The sequence below is a fragment of the Sycon ciliatum genome, chromosome 10, assembly GCF_964019385.1.
Source record: "Sycon ciliatum chromosome 10, ocSycCili1.1, whole genome shotgun sequence".
Taxonomy (NCBI): Eukaryota; Metazoa; Porifera; class Calcarea; order Leucosolenida; family Sycettidae; genus Sycon; species Sycon ciliatum.
This window is the reverse complement of record NC_088652.1, coordinates 5,587,475-5,614,091: the sequence shown is the minus strand read 5'-3', so window position 1 is coordinate 5,614,091 and position 26,617 is coordinate 5,587,475. Positions and strand designations below refer to the sequence as shown.

At 44.3% G+C, this 26,617-nt stretch overlaps 1 protein-coding gene across 1 annotated transcript in view; it reads left to right on the top strand.

Moving 5' to 3' along the window:
* The first annotated feature begins 1,302 nt into the window (after window positions 1-1,302).
* Window positions 1,303-26,617, top strand: part of LOC135825716 (uncharacterized) — a 65,631-nt gene continuing 40,316 nt past the window's right edge. Inside the window, exons 1-5 of the mRNA XM_065338338.1 lie at window positions 1,303-1,846; window positions 3,491-3,763; window positions 6,927-7,208; window positions 16,240-16,650; window positions 25,507-25,965. Of these exons, the coding sequence (XP_065194410.1) occupies window positions 1,351-1,846; window positions 3,491-3,763; window positions 6,927-7,208; window positions 16,240-16,650; window positions 25,507-25,965 (1,921 nt within the window). The 5' untranslated portion in view covers window positions 1,303-1,350. The remainder of the gene's footprint in view (window positions 1,847-3,490; window positions 3,764-6,926; window positions 7,209-16,239; window positions 16,651-25,506; window positions 25,966-26,617) is intronic.

Genomic DNA, 26,617 nt, shown 5'->3' with positions numbered 1-26,617 from the left:
AGTGATACTTCCCTAGATAAGCAAGCGAGAACCAGACTCCCGCGATTATACCCCACTGGGGAATAGTTGCACTGTCTCAGAGAGTCAGAGGGTAACAATCTCTAAGAGCTAGTGGATAAAAACAAATCCCTCTCTTGAGTTGTGCCCAACTAAGCTCCTGTGAATGTTTGGTTTTCTTTTGCAAACAAAGCGCCTATGCAAGTTTGGTGCTGTTTTGCTAATGGACTTGTCCATGCCATTGCACTGGTGGTTCAAGGATCAAAGTAATTGTTCCCGTTCCTGCTGGTTCAGGAACGCGTACAGAAAACTATTATGCTCCGTTTTATGCTGGATGACGCAAATGGATGAGAATTGCGTAATTTCTTGAATAGTGGGATTACGGTTCGTTGCTTTTATATAATTATCGTTTCGAACATACCTTATTATCTCGAATATATGCACAGTCTCCAATAATAGCACGTCTCCAAAGATAGAACACCTTGGGGCGGCATTTAAAAAATAAAGTGCTCAGTCTATATAAGCACACTGTGTAAATTCATTATCTGTACCGGCGAAAAAACAGAAATGGGTGTCTGACATGAATTTGGCCATGGCAACATGCCTCTTAAATGAGGTTGAAATAATAAAAGAACAGTCTCCAATAAAAGAACGTCTCCATTAATAGCACGGGGCGGAGGTACATTGAAAAAATAAAGGACCGTGCTTATATTAGAGATAATACGGAAGACATGCAGGGGAGAAACTATGATCCACCTTTCAGTCTCTGACCTTTGCTTGCACGACAAATTCGACAGTTTTTATTTACCACCATGGAGCGGAGTTTTCACATAAATGTGCACGTTAAAATAATGACACAGCCCCACTGCACCAACTCTCCTACAGATACAGTCTAATTGTCAAATCCCAATCCAACACAACAAAGATATTCGCCTTCAAATTATCCGGGCGTTGAAATGTCAGAGTCTGAGTTCTAAATCACCTACCGTCAACAATCAATTCCTATTTTCTTTTCCACCGTCTTACACTCCCTGTGCCACTTTAGCTTAAAAAAATCTCTGCTGCGATAGATTTCAAACACTCAGCCCAAAATGTTAGCCGAGAAAAATACTCGCGCAATAATAGTCGATTCACACCAGCCAAACTTGCAAACAAACAAACGTCAGTTGAAAATGGAAATCTTTGATGGTAACCGCCCAAATTATTATTTGAGACTTCAATTCAGAGTTGAACAACCCCATTCCTCAAGTTTTCCTGCCTGTTGCTTTTGAACTGCGTGGAATTTTGTGTATTGAGCAATCTTTTTCAGGTAGCTCGAATGTTCCTATACATGTATATGTCAAATGTTTCATTATGGCTGTGTCGGAATGCAATCTATGTTTTTGTGAAGATAACTGGTACGTGTGCTCCATGAGCAAATCTCTTGGACTCATGGAGTTACTTTACATTTCAACACCTGAGACATTTGATGAGGCAACCACCGAGTGTGCAGGGAGAGGCAGCATTCTGGCCAATCTCCAGAGCATAAACCATACAGAGTGCGCAAGGTCAGTGCTTGGACCACGAAATGTTCAATGCAACAGTTCCTCAAGCGATAACTGCAGAAATGCCTCTTATGGCTGCGAAACCAATACTTGCAATGTGTGGGTTGCTCTACAACGACCATCTAAAAATTGGACATGGGTGTTGCCTGTTCCATCCACACCGAGTACAATTCCCTGGAAAAATTCAATAACAGGAGTTAGTGGACAGCAAAAATGTGGTTACTTTTCACCTGAAGAAGATGGTTTCGGAATCGAATCTTGCACAATGAAGCTAAGTTTCTACTGTCAGAGATATACACCAAATGGTAAGGTATACTAGCTTTAACTTCACTAACGTGTAGTTGTCGGTGTAGCGTTAGTAATACTGGTTTAAGAAATACATCCCTGACTTTCAACACTTCGCTCTTTCCCGGACCTACAACACTATAGTATCGAATGCATTCACTGTGTAAAGAAGAAAACAATTCAAAAATTATACTATGGGCAATTGGCAATAAATGAAGTTTCGAAAGGGTAATGCACTTTAGCCAATCCAATATGTAACTCGGCCCCTGACGTTTACAGCGACCACTACAACCATATTACCTCTATAGTGCTCGCCGTGTATTTATCCATCATACCCGGTGCGAAGATAAAAGGAGATTGGCGCCACCAAAATGACAACACAGTTCAGATAAGTAAACATAATATATAACCAGAATCAGCTGAAGCGACATGGTACGTATGTAAAGTGGTGACGGACAAAGAAATCAAAGTATTGTAATGTTCACTTTCGTTACGTTTGACAAGGAAATTCTCATTGGTTCCTAACATTAATTCATCTCCATCTTCAAACTTCATGTATCTTGATTCCAGTTTCTAATTCCACTTTCTCGATTTCCCCAGTGAGGGTTTTGACCTGTATTGCCAAGCCGTTTGGCTTACTTGCCGACCGATAATTACGTGATATCAAAGTGAACAATATAGAGGTTCAACAGATTTTTTCCCGTTACATTGGCAGTTCAAATGGTCCATGCTATGTTTTCTGACATTTATCACCTTCCAACATAGCTGGCGACTCCACCGAAACTGAGATCTTCGCACGTTCAGTGCAGCCACAGATACTTCGGGCATGGATATCTGGATTCTGCTTTGTTGGAATAATTGAGCAGTGGTGCAATATGATGGTACAGCCGATTCCATATTTACTATATGCTCAAGGATCGTGGAGTTGGTGTCCAGCAGAGATTTAGGGCGATAGTTACCAGGTTCCTACCTGCTTGACTTGTTCTTAATGTGAGCACAACCACTGCATGATTACTCTCAACAGGATAAACCTCGGGTGATAGAGAATGGTTGATGATAAGAGAGAGGGGTTTTGGGATAGAAGATGTTCTAGACTTCTTGGCCTGAGGTTTGTTATAGGTTTGCTGAACCAAAATATCCTCACCGAACTATTGGAGACGGGAAAAATGTGTTCCTGCTCGGTACCACACGCTCGTGTGTTCGTTCATCATCTTTCTGTTCAAACCGGTTGTCTGCTGATTCCAAACTCCAATGCTGTTGAATTTCATGAATTCTGTTCAGGACATAAAACTCCACACATTTCGTCATGCCCTCCAAACTTCTTTTGACCACAGTCGGCAGACCTCATTCCTCTAGAATATTCCGCAATCAAGCAGTAATAAGAGGATGCAAAAAGTGTTTTACTCTCGAGTTTAACGCACTAAGCGATCATCAGAAAACAGTACCTATGGATACTCCGTAACTCTGGATACTGGTTTATATCCTCGAAACCCAAACTTGTAAAATTAATGACAACAGTAGTGAAACATTTCATCGCAGCATGAATTTGAAAAGCGTGAACGACACCAGTGGTGGAAGATACTTCAGTCTATACTTCCAGTTGAAACGCTTTGCTTGGTACATTGACCGGTCCAAAGTTACACGTTTTGTTCTTTCCCATGTAGCGCCTTCCAATATAACTCTCAACTCTACGGCAACTGAGATCTCGGCAAGGATATTGCAGCCACACATACTTCGGGAGTGGATAACTGGATTCTGCTTTGCGTACGGGAAAAACAGCACAAATTTCACGACTCCAGTCTGTGACACAAATGTATCCAGAGTTTTCGGAAACCTAAGTTCCAACACGTTGTACCGAGTCCAAGCATTTTACAACACTACGATCGGAATACACAGCAGCGTCTCTCCAGAAGACTACATTGGAACATTGCCAAAAGGTAAGAGGTACATAACCAAAATCAGAAACGTTTTACTAAAAAAGGTCAATTCTGTTACTAGAGGGAGATGAAAGAAGACTGCATTAATCATCCAAGCCCAGTGACCGGAATGTTTGTATCATCACGGCAATGAACGTAAGCATGCCAATTCCTTTGGTCTGATGTTCGCAAAAGATGCTCCATTGAACAATTAAATCATGGGGTTATTTTCTCCATAAATACGTTTAGGCTGACTAATGTAATTATTGACTCGGTTGGAATATAGGGTTACATGAAGTGTCTTGGTCCCTTTTCCTCCCTACAAGTGTAAGCATACGTGGAGATGTAATTAACGCAATAAATAGAGTTAGCTGCGCACTCAGTACAAACACATTTAGCAAAACTTGTTTCTTGGACGTTTTCGTGGCCATCTCTTCAGGAGGATTACTGCCAAATCAAAATAAAATCAAAACTCAATATATATACGCACAATGCAAGAAGTACTTTAGACCTATGTAGCGCGAGCACAGAGGGCTAAAAAAATTATAACATTCAACGATATCAGGTGACAACAAATGAGATAAATTCACAACCAGAAAGTAACCATGCATTCTTCCGTAACTTCAAAGCTTGTACTGGTTCTGATATTGTTGTAAGGGTGTATGAATATTCTGATGCTACCCCTTTTGTTCAGAATAGTGATGGTCGCTCTAGTTACATGTATACTGATGATTGGCCGTTTCCGTTTGGTCTCATTAACGTAGTCAAAGATATTCAAAGATACCAAACCGATCTTGTACAAGCAGAAAAAGAATTCGTTTACTTTGAATTTTTTTGTGAATTTAGATCAGTAGTTCTCGCTTCTTTTTGGATTGCATTGTTACTTTCTGGTTGTGTATTTATCTTATTCGTTGTCATCTGATATCGTTGACGAGTATAATGTTCTTTCAGCTCTCAGTGCTCGCGCTAAATAGTACCTAAGTCCCTACTTGTATTGTGCATATATTATATTGAGTTTTGAATTTATTTTGATTTGCCAGTAATCCCTCTGAAGAGATGGCCACGAAAACTTTCAAGGAACAGGCTTTATACCAGAAAACAAGTTTTGTTAATGGTATTTGTACTGGGTGTGCAGTTTACTCTATTTATTGCGATAAATATGGTTATGAATGTAGATTTACATTTTGAAAAGTGATGGCGTTCATAGGGATGCGGAAAACTCGGCCTCTAGCCGATGTTAGGCAAACCGTGAAATTATTATTAATGCTATTTTTTTCACGTCCAGGATAGTAATCAAATGGTCTGTGGGAGCTGCCCTAGTAAATATTAATATCTATATAATTATCGGAAACTCGGATGTTGAGCCAATAATAAATATAGAAAGGAAAAGGACACAAGGATACGAGTTAAGAAAGGAAAGGATATATGGAAATGAGTTGAGAGTAACTCTCCGTCACTGTAAACAGATACTATATAAAGTCAGAAAGTGAAAAGACTACGCACAAACCTGACAGAGTACATAGATATCGAATTGTAGTTAGACCGTTTTGTCAAGTTACCTACTGGTCTCGTAATCGTCAAGTAAGAATCGAGACACTTTGTTCCGTTGAGACTGTAGCTTGTGCTCGTTTTCGCTCCGCTGGTCTTTGGTATTTCCATACCCTTGAACCTTCCAAGTTGGAAGGCTGACAGTTAGCGCTACGGAGTTGTGTTGGAGCTAGGTGTCAGGACGTCGAATGTCTCAGTACTCTGTCATTTTTGTGCCAAGTCTTTGCACTTTCTGACTGTATATAGTATTTGGTTACAGTGATAGAGAGTTACTCTTATTAACTCACTTCCATATATCCTTTCCTTTCAAAATATATATATACATTTTTCCACAAAAGGACGAAACAGTTCTGTCCGCAGATTGAGTATTTCGCTCCTGCTCTTGTAGCAGTTAAGCACTCTTACGTGGGGTAGTGCCTTTGCTGTTTGGGTTATGCAGAGCTCACTGACTGCGGACAGAACTGTTTCATCGTTTGTGGACTCGTCAGCGCAGCACAGAGAAAATGAGGCCGAACCTGATAGCAATGGAAATAAATATTTCCAATCAGGCCCAAATGTACCTTGCCAGAGTGCTCAAACTGAGAAGTCAGTGAGCTCTGCATAACGCAAACAGCAAAGGCACTACCCCACGCAAGAGTGTTGAACTGCTACAAGAGCAGGAACGAAATAATCAATCTGCGGACAGAACTGTTTCGTCCTTTGTGGACTCGTCAGCGCAGCACAGGGGAAATGAGGCCGAACCTGATAGCAATGGAAATAAAAATTTCCAATCAGGCCCGAACGTACCTTGCTTATATTATATCTAGAAGTCTTACCATCTCTTCTCAATTCATTCATTTCTCACTCAATTCCGTTAGTTTTTTTGTGATAAACATTTTTTCATGAGACTTAAACCCTGTCAATACAATCAACTAATGAGCACAATCATGCACCATCATGATGCAAACGATATCGTGCACATTCGTTTGGTAACTGGTTGAACATGGTGGGTGATTGATGGTGCGGGTTTACGTCAGAGCAAGTGTGATTGAGAACAGGGAGAGACTAGTAGATAGAGAGAGATATCAAGACTTCAGCACAGGCTTATGACTGTAAAGGCTGACACGTTTTTCCTGTCACACAATTATTTTATTATACACTCAAAGATCTGAGAAGAAAGGTGCTGCTCTAAACGTTGAAGATCTCTTTTTCTGCTTCCTGACGTCAAAATAAAATGATTTGCGGATTATGCCAATGTCACAACATCATAGCTCGTGTATCCATTGAAAATCACTTCTGGCCAAATGTCTGCAAAAGGTGCAAAATAGGGTGCAGGGCACACGAAGGGGTGCTACCTGCTCTATACTGATAGGGAGAAAGACACATTCGAAGTGGGAACCTAACAACACTGTTGGCTCATGATCGCATACAAAACGCATCGGCACCGATTCATTTGTGGAGCAGTTTCAATCTGTGATTATATCATAGCTGGGTGGGGCTACCATCAGACTATGAAAACTGAAAAACTCATTTTCACAATAAACACCATTGTTCCGTGTAAGCAACAAACAAATAATGCAATCAGCTAACACAACTGTGTGTCACTTGTCAATTCTTCCTGAAATACCGTACATGTTATGTGTTTGTCCACTTTCAGCACCAAAACCGCCTCTCGAAACGAGCATCTTCAGTTCTGCCATCACCGTGCTGCTAAGTCCGATAGAAGTAGGCAACCTTCCCATACTTCATTACTGTGCGGCCGGAAGACCAGCCATTGATCAGAATAGGAAACTGCCGTCGGTCTCAGCATGCAGCGTTTCTAATAGAGTCACCTTAACAGGTTTGACTATAAACACCACCTACATCATCAGTACGTATATTAGCAATGAATACGGAGACAGTGAACAGTCCAAATCCACTCGCATCACCACTCCGCCAGGTAAGTCATTACTTTATTATGTAATTCTTATCTTATTTTATGAGGAATTTCCAACAGGCGTCATCACCTTTTTACAGGGAACCCTAGGAATGTCTGAAGAGAGCATTTCTGAGAACACCAAAGTATGTAGGAAAGTGGATCTCTCCGATTTCGCTCAAACTTTGCAGGTATGTTCCCTTTGTGGTGTAGATCGATTGTGCAAAGCCCTTGACAATTTTCTGAAGGGAAACTTAAAATTTGCATACCCTCAAAAATGGCCTATATATCAACCTATTGATTTTATGGGTCTACAAACGAGTCACGCCACAGCGTATACGAACAAGCTACGAACAAAACTCCATCAAACAAACATTGCCTCACCTTCGGAGAGTTCCTGGAGCACTACCGCTTAGCCATGCCAGGATTTCAGAAGACGAGGGCCTTCACCCCTGACGCCACAAATGATTGTCTTGAAAATAGCTAATTTACAAGCGCTGGCAAAACAGCCAGCTACGTTCTCAATTGGCAGTAGCTATACACCGACAGATAGTAGAACACCTCTTCTAGCGCTGAGGACATGTCCCCCATCTTCCTTTTGGGGCTTTCTTGAAATAAACTTTTTTTTCATTTTTCCACTCGACCGTGCTGAAGTACGGCTAAAGTCATACCTGCGCAGGAAAGCTCGCCCCTCCGGGATGTCTCCTCAGCAATTTCTACTCCAACACTACTCCCAACGCTGCACAACATAGTGTGTTGTTGGAAAAGCAGCGGTGATCACGTGTTACTCCAAACTACAAGCTTATCCTCGAGCCACCAACAATTTGTTGGGTGACTGTTTATGCAAAAGCGACTGAAGTCCTGGGCGTGGTTTTTGAATTTTATTTCAAGAGGTAAGATGAGCTGCATTTCCTGCTTGATCTGCTGAGAACCCCACACAAACTGTCCTAGGAGTGTTGCAATGGCTGCAAGCCGTTGAAATATGCCCCTGTACAGCATGGAGAGTTATTCGTCTTTCACACTTACTTCCTGCAATCCCGAACACAGTCCAACAGTATAATGTCCCTTGTTTCATGTCGACGCTCGACAAAAGCTGCTAGCTCGGTCACTTTGTGTTGACTGGAACAGGATCAGCATTGGCTGCACGCACTTGTCGCGTGTCCTGCTCGAGAAATTCCTTACGTCCTAAACTGCTAAAGAACGTGATCTTACCATCATTTCACTGGTCTTAGAACTACATGTTCAGGGAAAGTCCCGGTTCATAGGCCTACAACAATGTCAGCATGTTCTTGAGCGCAGTACCATCACGAGAGTGATCACCTCTTTTTCTTGTCAGTGTCAACAATACACTTTTTTGCGGCGCTGGGAGTAGTGTTGGAGTAGTAATTGCTGAGGAGACGTGGTGGGTGGAGCTTTCCTGCACAGGTATGACTTTGGCCGTATTTCAGCATGGTCGAGTGGAAAAATTAAAGAAAAGTTTATTTCACGAAAGCCCTATACGGAAGAGGGTGGACTTGGCCTCAGCGCTAGAAGAGGTGTTCTACTATCTGCCGGGGTATAGTTCTTAGTTCTTATAGTTCAAATGAGGACGTAGCTGGCTGTTTTGCCAGCGCTTGTAATTTGGGTATTTTCATGACGATGATATGTGGCGTCAGGGGATGATGGACCTCGGCTTCTGGGATCCTGACGTGGCTAAGCGGTACTGCTCTAGGAACTCTTTTAAGGTGAGGCAATTTTGGCTTGATGGAGTTTTGTTCGTAGAAGCTGTGGCGTGACTCGTTTCTAGACCGACAAATAATGTGATATTTCGGCCATTTTGAGGGATGGCCAAGTTTCAAGGTTCCCTCCAGAAACCTTTTCAAGGGCTTTGCAAAATCGATCCATACGTCAAAGGGAACCTACCTGCAAATGTTTAAGTGGAGTCGGAGAGATCCCATTGCACACATATTATGGTATTGTCAGACATGCTCTCTTAAAGGATGATCGAAATTCAGCAGGTGAATTAGAAAGGCAGTATGCAGGTGGCTGTGTATTCCACCGGTTAGCACCTACGTAAGAAATTGCACTGAAACCATACCGTGTGCTAGCAGGGGTTAAACCGGCGTCATACGGTGATCAAGAATAGCTTTGGATCGGGTTTGAAGATGATGATCCGTGGACGGTTGACGGGGAGAGTAGCTCCAACTATTTTAAGTAGTAGATCCTTTCGCCTGAATCATCAAAGTGGCGTGTGTACTTGTAATCGATTTCAGGCAATGTCCAGCCTCACCATGGTACCATGTGTAACAGGTAGCCGAGTGGTAGGCGGGGTGAAATCAACAAGAGTTAGTTTTATTCTACTTCTCTCAGGTACACACCTGAGATATAATTACAACGCTCATGCCCGTATGGGGTGATGAATGTGGTCATTGGACATGCCTGCTAACTCAGTGGGATTTGCCAGTATCCGTGCCTTGCGTCAAGCTTGGTGAGGAACTGTGCCGATCCAATACCAGAAACCACATCGCGAGCAGTGCGAACAGGGTGGGCTGGTCTCAGGACTTGGTCATTCAGTTGTTTGAAATCGATGGTGAGGCGTTTCTCGGAGGTACCTTTCTTGTCGACGAGTACAATTGGGTGACACCATTCACTAGGCACACTGACAGGCTCGATTATGCCATCGACAACCCTTGTGTCCAGTTGTGACTTGACCTCGTCACAAAACGCGTACGGAATCAGGCGTGCGGTATGGACACATGACGGCTTAGCATCTGGCTGAAGTTGGATGTCCATTGGAGGACCTGCCATCGCCTTCAAGCCAGTGTCGGAAAACACGTCCGAGAACTCCTGCAGTAGCTCATCGCGAACACGAGCGATATCAGCAGAGTAGGATTGACAACAGGCTTTGATACAGCACGGACCTCAGGTGGCGCGGCAGCATTAGCAGCAGGGTACTGTGCAGGCCAATCTGACGGGAGGAGCTGGAGTGCACTCAAGGACGAACGTGATAGAAGAGCATCGTCCAGACCCTTGTACACGTGGATTACGGTACTGTGTTGTACTTCGCCAACCTGAAGTGAAGCACGAATACTGCCGACGTTCTGCAACTGCTCTCCAGATGCCGCTAGGACGCACTCTGGGTCATGGTCGAGGTTCTCGGGGAACCCGCCAAGCAGTTCGAGATCATGCTCGCCAATGGCATCGACGTCACTGCCAGTATCAGGGACCCAGGGTAACGTGACTGCCTGATCCTCAGTGGCCAAACAGGTGGACACATGCACTGCAGGCTGCGCAGCAAGACGAGTACGCTGCAACTTCAGTTGGCCCACATGCTTCACGTTCCGGTCCGATTGTGACGACGACCTACACATAGCGAGAAAGTGACCAGTCTTGCCACAGCCATTACATTTCTTGCCGCTGGCAGGGCAACTAGACTTTGTGTGCGGGCTCCGGCCGCAATTGGGGCACTTCTTGTGTGTGTCGCTTCCTGACGAGGGAGCGGATGGAGATGGCAGTACAGGTGCAGACATCTTGCTGCCAGGCTGTCCCTGTCGGGATTGTTGCTTGCTGCGTTGGTACGCGGTCCGCCGCACAGCATTGAGCTGGCTGGTGGACGGGATACTGCTGCTCGTCGTGGTAGCCGCTTCCTCCGCCCGGCAAATTGTGACTGCATCGTTCAGGGTCAAGTCCTTGGCAGACAATAGCTGGTGCCGGGTAGCGTGGTCACCAATTCCAATGACAATCCTGTCATGGAGGGTGTCAGCAAGCACACGTGTCAGGCTTGTGCGACAGGTACTACATGTGTGTGCTGAACATTGTGAGCACAAAACCAACGTCCGGAAAATCACAGCTAGTGTGTAATTCTTTCAACGAAGTGTAAAAAGAATCGAAAGACTCGCCTTTCGATTGACACCTGTCGTAAAATGCCATACAATCCAGGAGTGGGTTGCGCAGCCGTCGCAATTATTCCTTGACTGCATAAATCACATCGTCCGCATCGGGATTCGGTGGAGTCATCATTATACACTCGCGGAGAAATCTGCGCAGCTCCTCATCTAGAGCTTGCCGCAGCGAGGACACTCTGGTCTCACGGCTCTGGGCTGACAGGTGCTGGCACTCATAATAGTCTCGCCACATTTCCTGCCATGCCGTGAAGTCGGCTAATGTCGAGGACGACAGGAAAATCGGTCGTTCCGCAGAGACAGGCTTTGGAGCTGGTGATGTGGTGTTAGGTTGCACGGGTTGTTGTGTTGGTTGTGTCAGTCGTTGTATAGTTTGTTGTAACAGGTCAGCCATTTTACGTTCCCTCTCCTCGGAGGACTTCATTTGTGCCGCCAACATCGCGGTCAGGGAAACAATGTCAGGAGCAGGTTCTGAGTCGGACATCGTGGTCGTAACCTACGCAAAGGCTGGTATCACGAACGAACTACAAAAAAAATCGACCAGTGCGCAACACAACAAGGTGCAAACACAAAGCACGAGAAACTAAACACACAGGTGAGTTCTACAAGGAACGAACTGTCCACTGCGCCATGATATGTCTACAGTTAGCAAGAAGACATTTATTATAAAGCCAATCTGAGTTGGGAAACACAATTGAAGAGGCAAAACACATGAAGCACGGAAGTATCTCCCAAGCCAAGCAAGCACGCCGTTATGGTACGAGGTCATACAACTGTGGTACAAATCTAGTACGGGAGTACATGAACTACAGGTCAAATATGGCATGGGGGAATCCATATACATCAGTAGATAACACAGCAACGACATACTAGTAGCTCGATTGTAAAGCACGTTTCGTCCCCGCTGGACTCATGAGGCAATCTTCTTCTTGAAAGTCTTCGCATGGGGCCTGATTAGGGAGAATGATACCTCACTGCAGCTGTACTTATGTTGATTATCATCTTGGCGATGGGCCTATGGAAGAACGACCGCGTCTTGCACTACATCGGTATGACGGACATGAACATGGGGCAGCTGACCCAGCAGTTGCCTGATGTAAAGGTGAATCACATAGCGCAATGAGGTCAGTAAGAACCCGCTACGCAGGCACACAATGTGACAGCATAGCAATGCGGCTTGTCAACCATGGGCCAGCTATCCAGGCCTCTTTTACGGGCAAATTAACACAATGGATTAAAATTCAATAAAGCATACGCTGGAGAAGAAATCAGAAAATGCGTGTGTAAAATAGAGATTTTCAAACCCAACCCCAACAAACCTGGGCCAGCTGTCCCTTGTCTTCGGGCAATCTACCACGGCTGTTATGAACCCACAAGTTCTCAAGTGTGAAAGGCTTTCTCGATTGTGACATGTTGTTCGTTTCAATGCAGTTGTATCTCGACCCCGCCGTGCCGCTGATGTTTACGATGTGTTAAATTATACTTATAAAAACCTCCATTGATTGTCGTGTAGGGTTAGACGTTTCTATACTTCATACACACCTGTATAAAAACCTGGTGGCTATGAAAAACCTGTATAAAAAACCTGCCGGCTATAAAAAACCTGTATAAAAAACCTGCCGGCTATAAAAAAAACCTGTATAAAAAACCTCTTTTTAGGGGTAGATGAGAACAAGAGATAAGAGTATTCACGAAAACAGTACAAACATATGCAGAGCAAGATCAGAAGAGCACAAATTGAACTGGAAAGGTTAAATAGTCCACTCAAGAATGGTAAGATGAGAGACACATACATATGATCAAAAGGAGAGAATTGAGCTACTCACTCAGAGCCTGCGTGGGTCCATTGTCGTCATCCCATCAGCAAAATATTCTTTGATGAGCAGCCAATCGCCATCAGACAAACTCTCCTTGTGGCATACAGGAGCCTCGCGGCCTCCTTTTTTCTTGTCCTTGAGGACGGCATCGAGGAGCTTGTTGGCCTTGACAAACACGCCACGCTTCAAATCGAAGCCCCGGTCACGGTCATTGACTTCTCTCTGCAAGGCTCCTCTTGCCGCTATTAGACTGGCCCGTTTATATTCCTTCTCGTCATGAGTTCTCACGGAGCAGTAAAACCTTTCGAGGATTTCCGCCAGTACCTTGTCTTCCTTTCTTCTTCAGAAACGGACGCAAAACGTCCAGTGGACGTTGAAGAAGCCATTACACTCGTAAACCAAAATAAACAACACGAGGAGAAAGTTGAAACACGAGGAGTAAGTTCGAGCATGCACCGAAATAGGTACGAAAATCGGTTTTATAAGTATAATTTAATTAAAATACATACTTCATCCTCGTGTTTACTCGAATTATAAAAAACCTCCACAAAACGCTCGGCTTCGCCTCGGGTTTTGTGTCGGTTTTTTATTTCTCGTTAACACCTCGGACTCAGTATGTATTTTATAAGTATATGCTACATGCGCTACGTGCGACTTGCTGTGTGCGCTGTATTTGCATGTTGTATGTGTAAGCTTTTCTGATATATGAAAAGGCGACGAGGGTACAATAACTCTATTAATGCGATTAATAGTACAGTAAAACCTGTAACTAACGACCACCCCTTGCTGCCCGGAAAAGTGGTCGTTAGTGGCAGGTGGTCTTTAGTTAGAGGTTTGCACCGCGCGACCATATATGGATCCCATTATATGATATGTATGTCAAAATGCAGATAATACAATCCCCCACCACTTGCGCACTGACATTCTTCTTTCGGATCATACAACACTTGGAGAGAGAGAAAACCAATTTTTTTATACACCGGAAGCGATACGACCTTTTGACACGTATACGTATGTCGACTCACTGGGTTTCCAGAGCAGCGCTGGCCTGGCCAGGCAGTGGACTAGTCACTATCGACTCCATCCTCATCTGTGTGCGACTACACTGGCAACTGGTATAAGTGTGTAGATCTACAGTGGAAACACAGTCGCTCCGACTTGGATGTAGTGTAGCGTAAACTGTACTGGTGTGTACCAGTAGATCTACGTGATGCGGCGATGTTGCGAGTTTTCGCACCTTCACTGTAGACTATTATCCGCCATCGTATCCTGGCCTGTGTTCCGTACAGGTGAGTACCGTAGCATGCTAGCTAGCCAGCACAGACTGTCAGTGTGACCTAGTGACTGAGCTGTGTGATTGCACTTCGACAGAGAGCCGCTCAGTCCTAGTTTCTCCTTCGAGTAGTAACATCGATCAAAGAGCGCTTTGGATGCGCTCTCCAAGACGTTTCCTATCATGTTTGTTCTTGACAGCACTTGAAATTATGACAGGTGTAGTGCAATCCACACTGATTCCACAGTAAGAATGAGACTGCGCTCATTTGTCCAGCTGTAGTATCGAAACGACCATGGAAAATCTTCAAAATTTCGAGAAGGAGCTTCAAGCAATGTTTGATTTGCTACATCGCGGTCGCTAGTTACGGGTCAAAATTCGACATTGGCACAAGAAAAGGCGGTCGCTGGTCGCGTTCAGCAGGTAGTCGCTAGTCACAGTGCATTTTGAATGTGAGACCGTCCGTCCCTGACAAAGTGGTCGGTAGTACCAGGCCGGTCGCTAGTCACGGTGGTCGCTAGTTACAGGTTTTACTGTATAAGTGAAGCGGACATTACAAAATGATGAATGAGAATACATGTATCTAAAATGGTTGTTCCTAATCGATTTTCTTGAGACTATCATCAGGGAAAATCGTCTCACAATAGAGGCTATACGGAGAAACAAACTACTTATAAGTTATCGGATAGTGGGAAGTATACAAGGTGAGGTGTGAAAAAAAAACTAAAGTGGGAGAGAAGATATACGCTGTCATTTTCACGCTATAACTACAAGATGTTTTTAGTGTTAGTTATTAGTTGATCGAAGTGAAAAATACTGTTGAAGAGTAAATATTTGTCCTCGTGCCGTGTGGTCACTCGTTCCTGACAATTTAGAGAATCAGAAGGGTTCACAACATTTGACGACTACGCCAGGATTGAAGCAAGGATGGCAGAGGAACAAACTAATTTGGAAGTCAGCCTTATCGCCAAGGAAATTCGGTACGGATTTGAAGGCGATAGGTTGATGGAACACGTGGAGAAGAGGCTCCGAGAGTGCGAGGAGCGTTAAGAGCGCATAGGACAGATGGCAGAATCTCTATTCTAAGTCCGGTAGGCAGTGCTGACGAAATTGGACCATAGCAGAAAACGTTAAAACTCCGGTATAGGGCGAAGACAGGGAGAAACGTGTGGTAACTTCTAGAAAATGAACGTGCGGATGTCCTTGCACTAACGGTTGCAAATTTGTCTTTCTTTACTTATATCATTTCATTCTATTTCCTTTTCAGGAAAGAATCTATAGGAATTATTATGTTTTCGCGCTAAAACTCACCCTGGGCCACATATTTTTGTCCAGTTAAAATGGGGAGCACTATTCAAAAGAGGGTGCTGTTCGAAAACGTGTACTAAGGGAATCTTCTAAGGGCCGAAGCCTAAGAAAACACCGAGCCGAAAGCTTACTGTAAACTAATACGATTCATCGATACGACAATGAGAGCTGGGATATTGATCCTGAAACTACGGGGGGAGGGGTTTATACTAATCAAGAGAGAGAGAGAGGGAGCTTGGTGTTTTCACTGTCTCTTAGAGAATGGGGCATAACTTGAGAAAGAGTGAACTATCCAAGAGATGGCTCTTTTTGCGCGAGGACAGTATATGGAGATGTCTGTTGTATTCACAACAATAAATAACACGCGATCAAAATCCCGTTTCAGGGAGATAAAAGAGTGTAAGGCAGGAATTCTTAAAGTCAGAACGTTGAGCGCGCAAAAATGCTTCTTCTGAATGCATAATCCTGGGTTACGCAAATTGGGGACTCCACCATTGAGTGTACAAGCACAAGTAGCATACACAAAAACAAAATACTTTTATACATCACAGTACCTTGGGTTTCTCACAAATTAATTAAATACTTCCCGGGATCAACAATAATATCGGGATCTGTACAATGTTCGCAATCAACCGAAACCTCCCTCTCCACCCCTGCGCTCACCACCATCATCATCCAATCTTGTTCTATCCTTCATTGACCTCCTCTTTCTGTTTACACTGCTCCCATATACATATACTTGTGCTTGCTTCTGCATAAATTGTAATTCTGTGTAGTGAAATGGGATGCCTGTCCTCTAACCAGTGCTCGCACGTGGCAAGTCGATTGGACCTTTCAATGTGAACGGAAAACTTGGACAGAAGCAAAAGCAGAATGTCAATCATATGGCGGATCTCTAGCGACTGTGCACACAATGGCTCAGGTGACGTGTGCAAACCTGACAGTGAAGGGAATTTCCGCTGTGTGGGTAGGCTTGACTGGTACATGGAAAGCTGGAGATTGGAGTGCTTGGAAATGGGAAGTGGCATCGTCCACCCGTACGACGAGACTTCCCTGGTCATCCCAGTATACACTTCCGTTTCAAAACTCTAGTTATACTTACGGGTTTTTTGATCCAAACAAGGGGTTAGTGAACTGGATAAACAACTTTCCAGCTAAGTGGCTCTGTCAACGATATGTGCCTAAAGGTAGGTTTATATCCATTGATCTACATGATTAAACTGAAGGAATATCTCTAATGATCTGGATCGGTACGGGCCACTCCTCTGATTAAATTAGACATTCCATTTACTATTTAAACCACAATTTCCCAAAACGAAGACCAGGGATATACCTGAATACATTTGAAAGAGAAACAGGGCATTGGATAATGTTCGGTGTTAGCGAATGGTAGGTTCCCGAATGTAACGAGGTGGCAATTTAATACACCATTTCACTCGCACCTGAAAGCAAAGCTTCACTGTACTTGCGTCTAAACTAATGATGCTTGTAAGATCAGAGCCCTCTTATATGTTCATGAATGCAAACCCTTAGTAGACAAGACTGCTCGACACTTAACTCATGCTAATATTCATGTACAAACAAGGCCAATCTAGGCTGCTCCAGGTAGAGAACTAAACGCACGACAGAGGCGAAAGGCTGTGCAGATGTAACTTTACATTTCACGCATTTCAGCAATCATCAGATAGCAGCATTTACAATCGAATCCTCGACGAGCAGGTCTAGCTATTTTGTGCTAGTGTGGAATAAAGTCTGTATGTGTGAAATGTAGATGTGTCTATGGGAAAATGCAGTTGAATTATTTATGACAGTTAACCCTAGGACGGCCACCATTTGCAGTACTACTAGAACGGCCAAACGGTGTCATTTGACACCTGCATACATTTCCATGTCTAAGACCTATGATATAGGTTATAATAGTTTTTGTTTTCAGTGCTGGCTTTCACTATCGGCATTTATGATGTACACAACAAATTAGGATTCACCCAGACACTATTGTTGGCTATGCGCAACTGAAATACAATGTACGCGTAACGGCAATGGCGAAGAATAAACTCAATTACTGGCAAAACTTCAATTACTTGCATAGGAATTTCTTATAATCACAGAGTTACAATAACAAGCAATGTGTCAACGTCACTGGGCACATGAGTAACCGTTTTTCGGGAATATCTGCTTTGGCAAATCGGATTCCTCGTCGTCACGATGAATGACACACAGTAACAAGTACAAACATGGACCGACTATGAACATCATTTTTTCACCAAGCTGACACATATGCTGCTAGAGATGGTTTAGGCTAGTAACGATTGCATTTTAGACTCGTTCAAAGAGGTATACCCTTCTCTTCTCCTTGGCTGGCCCTTAGCAACCAGATGCCATAACTATCTACAAGTATATTGACCAGTGCAGGAATGAGCGTTTTCTGGATGTGCATGAACTAGCAAAGGTCTGGGATTATTGTGAAGGCGTTGTTTCCTGTCACATCTATTCATTTATGTAACCGCCTTGCAGGGGGACATCCTCTGGAATAGTCTTTGTTGAGTAGATCCACCACATTCCATCGAAACAATCAAGGACATATCTCGTCTTTTACTAGAATTGGACGATGTGGGGCTTCCTACTCTCACCATGTAAAACATATGGCTCTAGGTGGTCCACACTAGGCGGGCCACTGATAATTCTTGCTACTTCTACCTTCTATGTCTACCATCTTTGCATCCAACAATGTAATCTTGAAAAACAAAATGCAATCCGCGATTATTGGCAATGAAGTTAGATGGTAGTTCACTTCAATTTATCAAAGTGGTTCATACTGCAACTCTTTATTCTCCAACAGTTTCTTGACCAGTAATGCACTGATGATGAAGTTATCAGTTATGACTTAGCAATCACCATCCGGGGCCAATAAAGAGAGAGGAAGCATCCCAGCGGAGGAGGAAGAGGTTTGGTACAAGAGCCTTATTAGCTCGGCAAGTAGTTAGAAAGGATTATCTACACAGAACCATCCTTGCGATAATGCGGTGTACCATCTCCAGGTTGCAGAGTTGCGATTCCTCTTCCTCAACACTATCCATTTCGGGTCTCCACCACTGCTGCAACTGCTTCTGACAATTCCTTGTCTGGACTATCCCGCAATCCTCGTCCGCTTTATGGAGGCTCGTAAACCTCAACACATTCTGAATCCACAGGTGGTACTCAGGTGTTGTGACCGTACAATTCGCCTTCATATGACAGAACAGATCCACCACTGCCAATGGTCACTACGCTTGAACACCCATCAAATGAAGATAAAATGGTCAATTTCGCTTTCATGGTCATCAGATTCATGCATGGTAATAGGCTACATCCGTTCCAGTATTTCCCTGGCCGTCAGACCGTGATGGCTTCTCTGGGGCAATTTACAGTAAAATGAAAGGGAATGAGCAGTATCAAGGACATTAGCTGAAGAGTGTTTGTGTAATCTGTGCACTAATGGTTACCCGCCCCAAATTCGCGATTCTCGCCCGACGGTTGTATGGTGATCATATATTTCGTCCTGTATTCAGCGAATTTCCTGCCCATGCACCCTTCTTTTGTCTGGTTGGCATACGGGCAACTCGATATGGCCGACACCTTCGAAATGTGTTCATATTGTTTCCATCTAGCTGCAATAATGGCTTTTTATAGTGCAGGTGTCAAATGACACTGGTTGGCCGTTCTAGGTATACGTACTCGCCATTATGGTACCTCGTCAATTACAAATCAAACGTTTATGGCAGACGAAAGAGGAAGAAAAATTATGAATAGTCACAAGATTTGAGCTTATTCTGATTAGCCATATTTCGGTAATTCCAAAAGTTTGACTCGCGCGGTGTCAAATGACACCGTTGGCTGTTCTAGGGTTAACGAATAAATATGAGAATAGAGGGAATAACAGGGCAGTGCCACTGAGTAATCGAGGGCGATTGCGACAGTAACGCAATGACATACTGTATCAGGCGTGAAGAGGGAGAGAGAAAGCACCGTGACGCCAAACCTGGTACAGATGGCGCCATGTTGAAAAACCAATAATGTGACTGATGGTGAATTTTTTAGATAGGTAAAACTTGTTTTCGTGTCTACAATTCTAGACCAGCTCCGATCTTGTGTTGATATTGACCATTTTGTCTGCATCCAGGATCGCCGAATTGTTAGCCGGGTATAGAGCACGATGGTTTTCTAGTGTGCTCCAGACGTAGTTGTGAGTCGGTCAAGTGTCTAGTCAGTCGGCAGAAAGCAGGAGCTCCTACGTTCAGTGCAGACAATTTCTTTACTTAACTCAACCGATGTTGCAGCATCTTACGTACCATAATATCCATAATATAATATCCATGTTCAAAGCAAGAGACAAACACAGGACAATAACGTCCCTGACAAACGATGTAGCTGCCGAAAAAAAGCACCGGCTCACTGGACGGGGACCTCCAAAGACGATGCATCGTGTTCAAGGCAACAGTACAGCACACAGGAACAGAGCGGCGACACGGGCACCTCGGCTTTGCGAAAACACCCTTTAAGCAGAAATACAACAACCATGCGACCGAGACAAGGCATGAGAGAATGGAAGAAAGCACAAAACTCTCCAGGAGCATATGAAAGCTCGAGCAAAAGAAAACTTCACGGTCTGTCCAATGGGCCGTCGTCCCCCATCATCACGGTCCGGGGCTACTTGGACGCAGTCCACTATGCTGAGAAGTTGGAAACACTAGAAGCAGACACGGTGAACATAGACAAAAAGTCGTAGTTGGTATCGAAATGCAGACACGAGCACAAGTGTTACCTGTCCAAATTCTATGAATCAGTTCCACGAGTTGTGTGTAAACACGGTGCCACCTGTACCCGGTTTGGCACCGTTGTGCTTTCCCTCTCTCTCTCTCTCTCTCTCTCTCTCTCTCTCTCTCTCTCTCTCTCTCTCTCTCTCTCTCTCTCTCTCTCTCTCTCTCTCGCTCTCACTCTCTCTCTCGCTCTCACTCTCTCTCTCTCTCACTATCGCACCCTCTCTCTTCACCCTTTCGATGTTCTTCCACTAATGTCGTTCTTGCCCCTATTGGCCATCTTCATAAGTGGTGAATATTGCTGAATATTCACCGCTTATATTCACCACTTACCTCATATTCACCAATTATATTCACCACTTTTCGATACTGACATGAACTGTAAAGAGAGCAGTACTCGGTGCTGCGCTTGATTCCTCTTCAGTCAGCGCACCGGAGCTGTCGAGTGCCCTAGAAGATTTCTACGCTAACTAATACTTCCGTGGACAGGACTTTTCTGATTACAAACGAAATTCCTGGCTTGCCATTGCCGCTGGATCCGCATGTGACCAAGTGCTGACATTGAGCATCTTTACAGACGGAGCGTTCCAGCAAGCAAACAAGGTTTTGGACGCTCAACATGTCAATGGCCCGATGATTGCGGATCAAGCGGCAAGCCAGGACATTTCGTTTGTACTCAGAACAGCCCTGTTCAAGGAGGTTAGCATAGAATTTTCCTAGGGCACACAACAGGTCCGAAGCGCTGCCTAAAAAGAATAGAAGTGAGGGTAGAACTGCTTGGCTCGCTGGCTCGCACTATACAAGGTGGCGGTGTCTGCATTAATGTTCATTCTCACTTTGCTGGAACCGTAGTCCAACGATCTACAGGATGAACTGTAGAGATATTAACTGTCCGTTTCCGTATTGCCACCAAGCCACGTGCAACAGACATTAGTGTGTCCACCTTGTATCGCCCACCGTAAGCCACAGTGGTTTTCTGAGACAAGTTGATCTCTGAACTTGACTAAGCCCTTCAAACTCCGAACGCATTAATCCTAGGCGACTTCATTACTGATGTTCTCCAGCCAACGACTCCAGGATATCGCCGTCTACAGCGTGTCTGTGCGGAACATCACCTCAAAAATGTTATCACTGAACCCACTCGTTAAGCACGCACTTGCCTACATCTTGCTCTGGTTACTGACGGCTCCCCTGTAGTCAAAGCGGACGAAGTCTCAATGAACGGTGTTAGTGATCACGATCTCATCATTGTCCAATGTGCCTTTCAAGACCTTGAGCCCATTCCTGCGCAGACGCACAGACTGATTCGGAAGCCTGCACCACATTCTATGGATTTCGACCAATGTGGCCAGGAAATCAGTGCAAGTTTCAGAACTTGGGAGTTGCCCACCAGCCTGGACGGTCAAGTGAAGCATTTTTCCAATGGTTTGAGAAATGTTCTGGAAATAAAATCCCTCATCACTCAGCCCAAGGTGTCTGGACTTGGCAGGCCTCGTCGGCAACCATGGGTTACGCCACACTTGAAAAAGCTTCTTCAGCTTCGAATAAACTTGCACAGGAAATTATGAAGGAACCCAGCCAATGGCCCCCTTCTCCAGCAGTACCGGGCAACACGGCGCGAAGGAACCCTCTTGAATAAGAAACTCAAAACAGAATACTGCGTTAAGGCCTTCAACACCCGCAAACGCAAACCCAGAGCCCAGTGGCTAATCCTGGACAAGCGTGCAGGACGAGAAAAAGTCAAATCCTTAGTCCTTACCTAAGGCGACTATATCCGACCTGACAGCCACATTTGCAACCGTAGTTTGTGATCCGTCCAGACCGTCTGAACGTGTTCTACCCAGCCCACCAGTCGACATTCCCACCCTCGACGAGTTTACGCCAGTCACAGTAGAGTATCTTGAAGATGTCTTGAAGTCATTGAACAGCCACAAAGCACAATGTTCCGATGAAATACCACCATGTTTCCTCAAATGATGCCGCACAGACATCGCTGGTCCACTCACCGCAATCATCAATAAGTCTCTGCACACAGGCCAAGTTCCAAGTAGTTTTAAGCATGCACACGTGTGCCCACTCTACAAAGCTGGCGACGCAACAATTGGCTCCAACTACCGACCAGTGTCACTTTTGCCAGTGATATCCAAAGTTCTTGAAAAGGTGGTACACCGACAACTTGTAGCATTCTTCGACAATCATCCGGAACTCGGTGCACTACCGGAGGAGCAGTTTGCTTACAGACGCAATCACAGCTGTGAAGACCTTTTGGCGTATGCAACAAACGATTGGCAGTAGGCCTTGGACAAGAAGCAGCTGTGTGGAGCCTTGTTTGTGGACATGAGCAAGGCCTTTGACCACGTTCAGCATAGCAAGCTCGTGCAGGAACTGGCTTCAGTTGGCGTCGGAGGTGTGGCATTGCGTTGGTTCGCAGACTACCTTACTGGGAGAACCCAGCAGGTCGTAGTCGGGGATGCCCGAGGCAGTACAGAGCCCTGCTAACGTGGTGTACCACAAAGCTCTGTGTTAGACTCCTTACTTTTCTGCATTTATATCCGTCGTACCCCTCAGAAATTTCAACATTGCCGTGCTCTCCTGTTTGCGGACGACATCGCGCTCTACGTCATTGGTCGCAAGGCTTCTACCGTGCTCAAAATGCTGCATTCAGATCTCTTGAATCTGGAGGACTTCCACAGCAAGCGGGGACTGGTGCTGAATCCCAAAACGTCTTAGCTACTGCTGCTCAGACGACCTACTGCGCAACTGGACGTGATCCCAAGCATCACCCGCAAATGCAACGTAATCCCCGAGTCCAGCCATGTTCTGTACCTTGGCTTCCTATTGGACTCGTCGCTCAGCATTGAGAAGCAGATTGAGCGTGTGTGCGCCAAGGCACAGTGCAAGGTTGCCTCATTCCGCCGCGGGCGCCGCGATGTCTCTATGACCGGCCGCCGCATGTTTTACCTGACAATTGTCCAGAGTACCTTGGACTATGCCAGCACATGTTGTGTTCACCGGTTGTCTGCTAAACTCCGAGACAAACTTGAGTCAACCAGTAATAAGTGCCTAAGGTGAGTGTTTGGCCATGATCAGTATACTTCTATCGATTTCATTCTCACCAAATATAACCTGTATACTTTCTCTCGCCGTGTAAACTTGAAGCTGTTTGTGTTTGTTTTTAGGTGTCTATCTCGTTGCACCAGTCCTCTTTTAAGCACGATATTTACCCCTCCGCACTGCATCATGCAGCACAAATGCTGCTACCCGCGGTCAAGCTTCAGCCGCTCTGAACCTACCCAGAGCTACGCTCCGTTAAATTAAGGCCTGAATGCTATTTCATTTTTGACAGCAGACAAGTGGAACATGCTTCCACCTGGATGTCGTCAAGCTAAGCCCCTTTCTGCATTTGTCACAAGCACCAAGTCATTCCTAGGGTTCCCAGTAAAAAGGCAACGCCTGTTGGGAGTTCCCTAGTAAAATAATAAATTCTACTAATACTACTAGGGGTGTTGTGGGTGGGTGTATGTGTGTGTGTGTTAGTGTGTGCGTGTATGTGTGTATGCGTGTGGGTGTTACTATGTGTGTGCGTGTTAGTATGTGTGTGTGTGGTGTGTGAGCGAGATTAAGCGCGTACGTGTTAGTGCTAGACCTGTAACAGTCACGCCCAGGATGTTTCTTTGTGATAATTGAATACGCCATTGTCTCATAACGTGACGCCTCAGTGTTTGCGGTGCGAAAGCAGTTTTTGTTGTTGTTGTTGATCTTTTTATCTTTAACCCTTTGGAGTCCATGGTTCGATTTCGAACCATGGGCATTTTGTATGCATGTGTGCGCAGTGATGCTGTAACCATTATCTATCCGAGTGATACTTCCCTAGATAAGCAAGCGAGAACCAGACTCCCGCGATTATACCCCACTGGGGAATAGTTGCACTGTCTCAGAGAGTCAGAGGGTAACAATCTCTAAGAGCTAGTGGATAAAAACAAATCCCTCTCTTGAGTTGTGCCCAACTAAGCTCCTGTGAATGTTTGGTTTTCTTTTGCTAACAAAGCGCCTATGCAAGTTTGGTGCTGTTTTGCTAATGGACTTGTCCATGCCATTGCACTGGTGGTTCAAGGATCAAAGTAATTGTTTCCGTTCCTGCTGGTTCAGGAACGCGTACAGAAAACTATATGCTCCGTTTTATGCTGGATGACGCAAATGGATGAGAATTGCGTAATTTCTTGAATAGTGGGATTACGGTTCGTTGCTTTTATATAATTATCGTTTCGAACATACCTTATTATCTCGAATATATGCACAGTCTCCAATAATAGCACTTCTCCAAAGATAGAACACCTTGGGGCGGCATTTAAAAAATAAAGTGCTCAGTCTCCATTATAAGCACACTGTGTAAATTCATTATCTGTACCGGCGAAAAAACAGAAATGGGTGTCTGACATGAATTTGGCCATGGCAACATGCCTCTTAAATGAGGTTGAAATAATAAAAGAACAGTCTCCAATAAAAGAACGTCTCCATTAATAGCACGGGGCGGAGGTACATTGAAAAAATAAAGGACCGTGCTTATATTAGAGATAATACGGAAGACATGCAGGGGAGAAACTATGATCCACCTTTCAGTCTCTGACCTTTGCTTGCACGACAAATTCGACAGTTTTTATTTACTACCATGGAGCGGAGTTTTCACATAAATGTGCACGTTAAAATAATGACACAGCCCCACTGCACCAACTCTCCTACAGATACAGTCTAATTGTCAAATCCCAATCCAACACAACAAAGATATTCGCCTTCAAATTATCCGGGCGTTGAAATGTCAGAGTCTGAGTTCTAAATCACTTACCGTCAACAATCAATTCCTATTTTCTTTTTCACCGTCTTACACTCCCTGTGCCACTTTAGCTTAAAAAAATCTCTGCTGCGATAGATTTCAAACACTCAGACCAAAATGTTAGCCGAGAAAAATACTCGCGCAATAATAGTCGATTCACACCAGCCAAACTTGCAAACAAACAAACGTCAGTTGAAAATGGAAATCTTTGATGGTAACCGCCCAAATTATTATTTGAGACTTCAATTCAGAGTTGAACAACCCCATTCCTCAAGTTTTCCTGCCTGTTGCTTTTGAACTGCGTGGAATTTTGTGTATTGAGCAATCTTTTTCAGGTAGCTCGAATGTTCCTATACATGTATATGTCAAATGTTTCATTATGGCTGTGTCGGAATGCAATCTATGTTTTTGTGAAGATAACTGGTACGTGTGCTCCATGAGCAAATCTCTTGGACTCATGGAGTTACTTTACATTTCAACACCTAAGACATTTGATGAGGCCACCACCGAGTGCGCAGGGAGAGGCAGCATTCTGGCCAATCTCCAGAGCATAAACCATACAGAGTGCGCAAGGTCAGTGCTTGGACCACGAAATGGTCAATGCAACAGTTCCTCAAGCGATAACTGCAGAAATGCCTCTTATGGCTGCGAAACCAATACTTGCAATGTGTGGGTTGCTCTACAACGACCATCTAAAAATTGGACATGGGTGTTGCCTGTTCCATCCACACCGAGTACAATTCCCTGGAAAAATTCAATAACAGGAGTTAGTGGACAGCGAAAATGTGGTTACTTTTCACCTGAAGAAGAGGGTTTCGGAATCGAATCTTGCACAATGAAGCTAAGTTTCTACTGTCAGAGATATACACCAAATGGTAAGGTATACTAGCTTGAACTTCACTAACGTGTAGTTGTCGGTGTAGCGTTAGTAATACTGGTTTAAGAAATACATCCCTGACTTTCAACACTTCGCTCTTTCCCGGACCTACAACACTATAGTATCGAATGCATTCACTGTGTAAAGAAGAAAACAATTCAAAAATTATACTATGGGCAATTGGCAATAAAATGAAGTTTCGTAAGGGTAATGCACTTTATAAGTAGCCAATCCAATATGTAACTCGGCCCCTGACGTTTACAGCGACCACTACAAACATATTACCTCTATAGTGGTCACCGTGTATTTATCCATCATACCCAGTACGAAGATAAAAGGAGATTGGCGCCACCAAAATGACAACACAGTTCAGATAAGTAAACATAATATATAACCAGAATCAGCTGTAGCGACATGGTACGTATGTAAAGTGGTGACGGACAAAGAAATCAAATTATAGTAATGTTCACTTTCGTTACGTTTGACAAGGAAATTCTCATTGGTTCCTAACATTAATTCATCTCCATCTTCAAACTTCATGTATCTTGATTCCAGTTTCTAATTCCACATCCTCGATTTCCCCAGTGAGGGTTTTGGCCTGTATTGCCAAGCCGTTTGGCTTACTTTCCGACCGATAATTACGTAATATC